Source organism: Erinaceus europaeus, chromosome 6 (genome assembly GCF_950295315.1).
Source record: "Erinaceus europaeus chromosome 6, mEriEur2.1, whole genome shotgun sequence".
Taxonomy (NCBI): Eukaryota; Metazoa; Chordata; class Mammalia; order Eulipotyphla; family Erinaceidae; genus Erinaceus; species Erinaceus europaeus.
Window position 1 is genome coordinate 65,715,640 of NC_080167.1, and position 10,091 is coordinate 65,725,730.

At 52.8% G+C, this 10,091-nt stretch overlaps 1 protein-coding gene across 1 annotated transcript; it reads right to left on the reverse strand.

Annotated features, from left to right (window-relative positions):
- Window positions 1-413: 413 nt before the first annotated feature.
- On the reverse strand, window positions 414-8,782 carry KLF6 (KLF transcription factor 6). The gene is made up of 4 exons (XM_007526583.3): window positions 8,524-8,782; window positions 5,341-5,914; window positions 4,011-4,134; window positions 414-3,466 (listed from the first exon to the last, which is right to left on the reverse strand). The coding sequence occupies exons 1-4, from the start codon at window positions 8,623-8,625 to the stop codon at window positions 3,415-3,417; spliced, it is 852 nt and encodes a 283-aa protein (XP_007526645.1). The 5' UTR covers window positions 8,626-8,782; the 3' UTR covers window positions 414-3,414.
- Between the last annotated feature and the right edge of the window lie 1,309 nt (window positions 8,783-10,091).

Genomic DNA, 10,091 nt, shown 5'->3' on the forward strand with positions numbered 1-10,091 from the left:
CTCCTCTTGGTGGCCGGTGGTCTCAAGGCTTAGAGGAGGCTGGCAGCTCTGTTTGGAACAGGCCTTGGTTCCTCCCTATGAGGACACCTCTGCTTCTGCTTCCGGACTCCAGAGTCAGAGATAAAACATAGCAAGTGTTTTCCTCTCCTCAGCCAGAGACTGGCTCAGCAGTTGGGGTGTGGGGGGCATTTGTCAGTCTCTGGAGGAGGGAATTCAGGGCATTCCAGGGAGAGTCATGTTGGGCTCTTCTTTCCACAGGAGTTGCCAGAACATGGCAGACCGTGGGCAGCTGGCAGCAAGTAGCTCTCTGAGGTCCATCCTCTGAGGTCTCCCTGGGAGGAGCCAGGTGACCAATGCTGCAGGAATGTCTCCACCCTTCCCCCTCCCCAGTAAAAAAGCCATGGGACTCAAGATGCTGATAAGAATTCTTTTTATGTTATTCCAATAAAAAATACATTCATACAGAAATATAACAATCTTGCAAAAAACAATTTCAAATAAAATCTTGTAAAACAAAATTTTACAAAAATCTTACAAAGATTCTTTAGATAACAGGGTGCTTCAAAAAAAAGAAATTTCACTAATAGAAATTTTTTTTTAATGTCAAGCAAAAAAGTTTCTGCTTGTGTTGAGGCTCAGTTATCACCTGAACAGAATGTAATTCTTGATGTACTTGCTTATTATGAAAATGACAGGCATTAACATCCCTGGCCCCACCCAATCAAACAACTCCATAGTGTTGAGTAAGCGAGACAAGCCAGTGCAAGTTGAGGTTTTGTGATTATTATTATTATTATTATTTATTTTTGTCTTCTGTTTACCTTCTTGCTTAATGGAATTGTTATGGCTAAGCATACAGCAGGGCCAAAAAGGAGTTTTCCCAAACCCAGCCAATCAAATACCTGGATTTGGCATTGCCAAAAGAAAAGTGCATTTTCCCCTTAAGGAGAAAAATGAAAGGAGTTCTTAGGTAAGTGTAAGGATCAGCCCAGATTTTAAAAAGAAAAACAAAACCAAAAAAAAAAAAAAACCAGTTATGCGAGCTTTCATCATTGTTCATTTCCAGGAAGATCAAACAAAATATCCGCCCAGTCAAACTCACATGTGTATATATATATATATATATATATATATATGTACATATATATATAAAAAGGACAGACCCACGCCCACAGGCAGGCAGCTGCTGGATGGATGATCAGCTGTCCTTGCTGTGGGGATGCCAATTCTGGGAAATTACTCCTTGGAAAAACTGAAAGGATCTATGCTGGAACAAAGAGCTCCATCTGCCATCTGTGTAAAAGTGTTCTAAAAAAGAATCCCTGTGATTAGCTTACTCTCGGGTCTGATCTCTCCCTAAGGCCGAAATCCCAAATCTGAAACCTTGGTGGGTCTGAAACCAAGGGACGGCATTTCTGACCCACCAGTGATGAGGAAGTCAGCCTAGTGGAAGAGAGTCCATAACCCAAAGTTGGTAGCTAGCCACTAAAGTAAAGATAAAAGCCTTTATAAAAGTCAGATAATCAATTGTTTTTTTTTTTTTAACCTCCTTTATGGCCGTTTTTTGAAATGTTTCTTTCACACGCTGTGGAATTTTCTAGCTCAACAGTCTAATTTCTCCTTAAAAAAATATTTATATATTATTTATATATATAGCATATATATATATACACACAATACACATACTATACACACAAATGTACATACACAAGAATTCCGCCCACTTTTAAAACAAAAGTAGTATACTTTCTGTATTACCGACAGAGAAGCTAGATAGGTACGTGAAACTTGTGCCTTTTAAGCAAATACATTAACATTGTTTTTTTTTTCCTCTTCTACTTCTGTCTCTTTAATATGTGTGACCTTACATATTAAATACAGCCAATGTGTGATCTATACAGTTGTTGTGCAAAGTCTGCGTGGAAGTTTCAAGGTGGCCCAAAAAAGAAAAAAAAAATAGGTCAGCCTTCCCAATTCTCCTGTGGTCTCTACTTCCACGCTGATGGGTCAGGTTGTCAAAAACCACTGAGTAAATACTGACTTGTTTGGGGAGTTTTCATCTCGCGCGCTTTGTCTTCCTGAAGGAGGACCTTAAGGAGATGCGTGTTTTGTTTGTTTTGTTTTCCGAATGATACATTGATACAGTACAACGCCAGGTGAGAAAAGAGCCTTAATAAAGCATGCGCCACCCATCCCCCTGTCAGCGACCCCAAGCAGGGCCGCTTGCATAAGGCACCATTATTAGGATCGACAGTGTATCCTCAGCTAGAAAACCAGAAGTTAGTCCTCAAGGCATTAAGAGAAACTTAGCTGCATGAGAAAAACAGTTTCTAAGCTTTAGTGGTTTCATCCACCCGACTGAAAAAACTGTGGGTTCTTCCTCTACCAGAACATCAGACCAGTCTGGTGCTCTCCCCACCTAGCCTGGGTCCCCTCTCCACCTGGGGGATGCGGGGGGAGGGGCATCCTGAAATCTCCCCTCCCGCTCCCCAAAGCTCAATTCAGATACAGAACCCTTTTGAGAAATAATCATCTGCCTGCCACACAAGGCCCCTCTGGAGGGAAGTGTCGCCCAGAGGAAGGGGTGGGGGGACCGGGTCACGGGATGCCACGCACAGTATCTTAATTGCTCAGTGACTGGAGTCGACATTGGGATCCTGATTTTAAAAATGGATAATGCGTCTAGTTCCCCAGACCATGCATGACTTTTGTCTTAGAAGGAGAAGTTATCATTTGTGTTATATTCGTAAATACACAGCTTATACAACGGGTAACAAAATGAGCTCTGCCGTAGCTGGTCAAACAAGCTACTTGACACATTGCACAGTTAAGAGCTGCACCAGACACCAAGGGTCCTCTCGCTCAGGAGAGGGGCTCCCTCCCCACACCCACTCACCACTCGGGGTCTTAACCTCCCCTCCCCGCCCTCCACACCACCCCATCTATTTTTCGTCTTTTTTTCCTTTTTTTTTTTTGTTTTTTATGGTTTTTTTTTCATTTTGTTTTTGTCCCCAAGGTGCAGACACCCCTCCCACCCGAAGAAACGATGGTGGTTGTCCCACCAGGTTCTACTCCTCACACACAACATTCAGACCTCCGCGTCCTCCCCTCCCCCAAGGGTAGGGCGCTGCCCCTCAGTCATCCCCACAAGCAACATTCTCGGTGCTCATGCTCACGGCAAAGGCTTTGGGACCACTCCAGAGAGGGGCGCCAGGGTGAGTCCAGGCCCCCCCACCCCACGCCGCCGCTGCTCGCAGGACTTCCTCAGCCCTTCAATGGCCTTCCAAGTCGGGGTCCTGGAGGCGACTGGGCCAGATGCAAAATGGCATGCTTTGGCTGGAACGCGCACCCCCCCTCCATGGCCGTCCTCAGCCTGGAAGCCGTCTTAGCCGCAGGAGTGGCCGCCCCATCGCCTCAGAGGTGCCTCTTCATGTGCAGGGCCAGGTGGTCAGACCTGGAGAAACACCTGCAAGAGAAAGGCCAAGGGTTACCCCAGCTGTCAGCGCCTGGCCTCATTCCAGGCTGGCACCCTGCACTGAGTCTTCCCACTACAGCCCCCTTTCCAGATGGAATGCCAGAGTGAACCCAGACACCCAGGGTCGTCCATCCCATGGCCAGGAAGTTCCAACTGAGAAGAAGGGACGGGAAGGAGGAAGGGTCCCCCACTGAGAGAGGAAGGTGTCCCCCATGAAGGAGTAAGGAGTCTCCAGTGAAGGAGGAAGAGGTCCCCCCCATGCAGGAAGAAGGGAGCTTTGGCCCTGCCCCATCACCACCTGAACATGGTGACAGACCCTCTCTGAGGCCTAAGTGGAGACACTTAGCACACCACACTGGCTTCTGAATGCGGGAAAAGCTGGCAGGTTAGAGACACTTTAAACGCCAGGAGCTAAGAAATGAAATATCCTCACAGGCCAGGGCTAGGTCTGGTCCCTGTTCTCTGCACGCCCAGTGTTGGGGGGGGGGTGTGCACCCCGGGCCTGCATTTGTCCTGCATTGGTGCATGCACCTACCTGTCACAGTGAGAGCATTTAAAAGGCTTGGCACCCGTGTGCTTTCTGAAGTGTCTGGTTAACTCATCACTTCTCGCAAATCGCCACTCACACCCTTCCCATGAGCATCTGTAAGGCTTTTCTCCTGAGAAGAAAGCACATGGCACACCGTGAGTGCATGGGCACAGGGTTGGGAAGCCCGCATGATGACGGGGACATGGCCTTCACAAGGTGGAGGCCTCAGGAAGCCCTGACTGGCAGGTGGTTGAGTTTCCCAGGGAATGGCAGCCATCTTGGGCTGACACCCTCCCCGCCCCCGCCCCCTCATGCCAGGCAGAGCCCAGGTCTGCAGCCCCACGTGGCCACACTCAGTTAACATGGAGGAATGACTCCCTGACTCCCCAGAGGAGTGTGGACCTTGGTGCGCCTGGCCTTGAGGGCGGGACGCACTGCTGTGTCCATGGTGACAGTGTCTCCCCAGTTCTCTGGGTGCCCCAGGGCTAAAGTCATGAGATTCTGGGAAACCACATTCCAAGGCCAAAACACTTTCATAGGACAAGACAACCCAATGACCAGGCTGATTTCACTGCTTGGTTGGGTGATGACGGTGAGCTCACTCACTACCAGTGCGGCCTAGGCCTCAGCACATAGGTGCCAGCGCCTGGCCTGCCCTGCTGCCCTGTGCCTGGGAAGACAGGCTCCTGGCCCCAGTTGGACCTGGGCTGGGAGCGGGGTTTGTCTCAGGTCTGCTGTCCTTGGCAGTGGGCATGACATCATTTCAAAGGTCCCTTCCTATTTCCCCAGTCTCTCCACCACCATAGAAACCCTATGTGGGACTTTTCTCTAGGTGCTGGGATTCCCCGCCGGAGCAAATCTTGGCTTCTAACTGATAGAAACAAGGCCACAGCACACCCAGAACCAGACTCCAAGGGTCCCCACTGATAACATCGCTTCCTGTAGGATCAATCGCGTTCACCCCTCCCTCTACCCACACTGCCCAGAACCCCACTCCTGACCCCCAAATTCAGAGGCAATTCAATACAACACAACACTGCAGGGCCCCCAAGGGCCTTGAGGAGCTGGCTGTAGGGATAGTTTGGAAGGTGGGGATAGACGGAGAATATGATTTACCTCTTGTGTGTTTAATCTGAAATGCCATCGGGCAAAAATGTCCAGTCTTTCTGCTCCCACTCTGTCCTCCCCAGAGCCCCGATCTTTGGGGGAGGGCTGAGGAGGTGAGGCTGTGTCTGTCTGCGGGGGCCCGGCCCCCTCCCAGGGCGGGTGCATTCCAGGGGCGCCCGCCAGCGGCGGCCCACCACCTCCCGGGTGGGGGCGCGCGGGAGGCACTGACCTGTGTGAGTGCGCTGGTGTGCTTTCAAGTGGGAGCTTTTGGTGTAAACTTTTCTGCAGCCGTTAAAGTGGCACCGGTGCACCCGCCTCCGGCCATCGGGCGAGGTGTCCCCGCTGCCCTTGTCACCCGACTTGCCCGATGTCCCACTGCGCATCTTGCCGGGGGGGTGCGGCTCGCTGGGTACGCTGCCCCACAGCTGGGAGGCCTCCCTACTCAGTTCTGGAGAAGAGGGGGGCGTGGAGGTGACTGAGGAGCTCAGGGTTCCCGAGCCCACGAGCGAGTCGCCGATGGGGTCTGAGGTGAACTTGGCGGTGGGGGACAGTTCCTCAGAGCTGTCGGAGGCCTCGCTGCTGGCGTCCGAGTGCACACTGTTGGTCTCCAAGCTGTACCCGAAGCCGGGGCTGTGCAGGGCATCCTCAGGGGCACTGGGGCAGATCTGCAGGTCTGGGTCCTCCTTCTTCTCCCGGGCCAGGATGATTTTGGTCCACAGATCCTCCTGGCTGTCAAACTTGATCTCAGAAGCCGACACGTAGCAGGGCTCACTCTGCAGGTACCGTTCCAGCTCCAGGCAGGTCTGCGCAGAGGAAGCAGAGAGGATGAGATTGGCACAGGAATATAAACCAGGGCAGCCAAAGCACATCTCCCCAAACAAGCAGGAAGAAGGGTCCAGCAGACGGCGGCCCAGGCAGTTCAGAGCAAAGCCTTCCGTCACTGGGAATACATGTCTTTAGAAAGCCCCCAATTCAGAGGAAGATCCTTGGGTAGCCAGCCTGGATGCTGCTAGACCAGGTTTCTGTTGTAGTTACCAGTGTTGACGTTGCTAATGAGTCCCACCCCACCCCTAAAAACCACAAAGAGAAAGAACTGCCTCTGACACATCCACACCCCCACCCGCCCCCAGAGCAAGTCTAACCAGATTATCTGACAGCCAGAAGCATGTGCACTTAGGAAGGTCCCAGAGGGGTGGCAGAGCACAGGGCAAGGCATTCTGGCATGGCACACATCCCCCAGCTGTGACAGTGACAGGACCATGCACACAGCCAGCAGAAGGGAGGCCAGGAGGGTCTGCACTGATGGACAATCTGACCCAGCTCTGAGCATGCCATTCCTAAGTGCAGCGTCCTGGGAACATTCTGGACAAACAGGGAGCTGCCCCAACAGAAGTCATTCCAGAAGAGCCATCTGCTGTTGTGAGGGAGGCCAGAGGGGAAATGACTTGGGCCCTGCTGGGAGTCCCACAATGGACAAGAACTTTATCTCCTGGCCAAGAGTACAACTGTATGAGTCATCATTGGGTTTCTTTCACGCAAAGCCAAAGGAGACTTCCTCCTGAAATTCTGACCGGCCGCCGCTAAGCAAGGGCCCAGCTCAGAGACAACACTGAGAGTCACAGAGACAGCGCCGCCCCTCCAGCCCCACACCAACCAGGCGAGAAGCTACAACTGCTTGCCTGAGACCAGTCTCCCCTCTCCCCACCACCTCACTACTCTAGCCAGGACAAAGAAAAATGGTGGGGTCTGTTTTTTTTGTTTTGTTTTAGGTTGTCCGTGTCTGCATCAGGATCCTTACATGCATGCCCATATAAGGCTGTCTATACTGTGTGTCTAGGGACTGCCATTTCTACAGCAAATTCTGCTCCGGTTAGCATATCCTATGCAGCACCAGCTCAGCCTCCCCAAAAGGGCACCAGCAGACTTAGCAGTGTTCTTGCTTTGGCAATCATCACAGGAACCCTTCCCTCCCCTAACCCCCTCACAGGGCAGTGAAGGGGGAGACGGCTCTGCTTTCTCTTTTCTCCTAAAATCAGACACCAGACTCAACAAGGCACACATTAGGACATTCTGGGGTAGGGCCGGCAATATATTTATTGATGTTCCGAAGGAAAGCACATTTATCGAGATCTTGTTAAAATTTAATAATCTGGCTAATTTAAAATCTCCATTATGCTGATGAACACTGGGGACCTGAAAGAAACTCGCAGAGAGTTTTAAAAGGCTCTGAAGGCAGGCACAGTTCAGCCTGGCTAGGACCCAAATCCCAAATGCCCGAAGGAAACTACTTAGATCAATTTCAATCATGTCCTAGGGTGCCTGCTGTAGGGGGTAGGGGGAGGGGAGTGTAAGGCAGAGGGCTGCCAACAATTAAGCATGTGAAGGTTGCAACACATTGCATCTCATCCTCTTAAAAGCTTTCTAGGCTTTGAAACCCGCAGAATATATTTGATCTACTAATTCACTTGGTGGAGGAGGAAAAATTTAAAGAAAAAAAAAAAAGGCAAGAGCCTAGCAGGGCTGACAGAAACCTACACCCTCCTCCTTCTGTCTTTTTTAAGACAATGAGGCAAGTGTCAGAATGTCCCTCCCTTCACCACAACCCGAAGGAATTAGAAGGGGAGGAGGTTAAGTTTCCAAAACATCCAATGTCAAAAATTCCAGTTCCACAAAAAAAAAAAAAAAAAAAAAAAAATGCCGGAAACCCAGGCTCTTCTTCCCAAACGAAGACGGTGAAGCATTTTGGCCAGGATTCACTGTCATATGACTGATAAGTCACTGGTTGTGCAAACATTGTTGGGTTTGCCCCCTCCTTTTTTTTTTTCCTCTCTTGGTCAACAATAGAAGCAGGTAAGGGGGGGGGGGAGGCAGATCTAGGCAAATCTCAAGGATTCCCAAGAGATTCGGAAGAATAGATTGAAGACGGCCTGACCTGGGGTAGAGAAAGGAGCGGGTGGGTGATCATTTAATTGGGGAGGAAGGGAGCTCGAGTTGCAAACAACACAAAGCAAAATCAAAACAAAATCCCTTTACACACACAACACACGCACACACACACGCACACACACACACCCTTGGCTGCGCAGGCTAGTTCATTTGACAAGATCCAGCTGTGCCATTTGGACCGGCGACAGGCACCCGACTTGTGCCAGGGGCTGGGGCGACCCGGGGAGGATGTGATTCCGATGTCTCGGGACAGAAAGAAAGGGGGGGGGGATGTGTAAAAAGCAAAAACAGCAAAAAAAAAAAAAAAATCCAAAAAAAGCCAACAACAACAACCGGGGCCGGGAGGCAGGGCTGCAGCTCCGCGGCGGTGACAGCTGGGCGCAAGCGAGGCCTCCAGCAGGGGCCCCTGCGGCCGGGCCGGGCTGTCAGCGCCGAGGATGCACCGGCGGCGGCGGCGGCCCCTTACCTGTTGCCAGTACTCCTCCAGGGAGGGCAGCGCCGAGAAGTAGCCCGTCTCGTGCACGATCTGCAGCTCCTGGAAGATGCTGCACATGGGGAGCACGTCCATGTCGGAGCGCCGGGCTGCAGCGCCCCGACTCACACGCACACTGGGCGCCGCGGCGGGAGGCGGCCGAGCGAGAGCTGGGAGCCTCCGGTCGTGCAAGCGGCGGCCTCTGTGCCCGCGCCGGCCCTGCCAAACTTCCCTATTCAAAGCCCGGCCGCCCGCCGCCCTCCGCCGCCGCGCCCCCGCCCCGCGCGCCACGTGACCCCGCGCACCGCCCCGCGCACCGCCCAATCACGCCGCGCCCGGCCCGGGACCGGCGCGCCGATGATGTCAGCTGGGGCCAATGGCGGGCGGCGACACAGCGCGGCCCCGCCTGGCGTGACCGAGCCTCTCCGTTCCGCCGCGCGCTATTGGTCCAATTCGAACTCGGGCCGCCTCCGATTGGAGGGTGTCCTCGCAGGCTATTTTTAGCAGGGTATTTAAGGCGCAGGCTGCAGCTCGCCGGAGGAGTCGGGCTGGGAGGTGCGGGGCTGAGCGCTCAGTGCGGCTGGAGCGGCGGCCGGCCCGGGCCGAGCGGCGGCCGGCGGGGCAGCCCGCACGGGTCCCGGCCCTCTCCGGCCCCGCCGGCTCCTCTCTGTCGTTTCCCTTTCACCCAGGCGTCGGCCCTCTTCGTCCCCCGATCCCGGACTTTGATCGTCTCTATTCGCCGGGCCCTGGAAACCCTTCACTCATGTCCCCGCCAGGCTCCTAAGGGCCCCTGTGTCCCTGCGCGGGGTCGGGGTCCTTTCTGTCCCCGCCGGCCGGCCGGGGACCCCTGCGCCCCCCAGGTCGTCTGCTCCCCACATCCTCTGTCCCCCAGGATCTCTGCCCCCCTCTGTCTGCCCCATCTACCCCCCAAATCCTCCTCTGTCCCCATCAACCCCTAGAAACCTGACCCCATGAAAGCCCCCCCCCCAAAAAAAAAAGCCCCGCCAGTCCGGTCTTCTTGTCCCCAAGCCCACGAGGGGCCCCTCAGGTGCGGAGAGTCTCGGGGGACGCCTGATGCGGGAGTGATGGTGTCAAAGAACCTTCTTGGGATGGGCTGGGCCCTGGGTGGGCAGGGGTTGTCGGCCTGTGAAGTGTTTTAAGTTTGCATGCCTGGGAAGTAAGGAATGCTGTCTTGAAAAAAAAAAAACATTGCAATCTTCTAAATTAATAATGAAAAATGATACCCCGGATTTTTTTTTAAACAAGCAACTGAAAACGGCCCCTCCCCCATGTTTTACATAAAAATAGAAGAGAGACCCTGTAACTGGTTCTGGTTCTCAGCAGCCCCCTCCCCCATCAGCATCCTTCCTGTACAGTGTCCTTGTTAGAAAGACATCTCCTGAAAGACATTATGCTGGGGAGACAGCATAATGGTTCTGCAAAACACTTGCATTCCTGAGACTCTGAGGTCCCGGGTTAAATCCCCAGCACCACCATAAACTAGAGTTGAGCAGTGTTCTGGTCTCTCTGTTTGTAATAAATAAATAAGTAAATAGCACCTT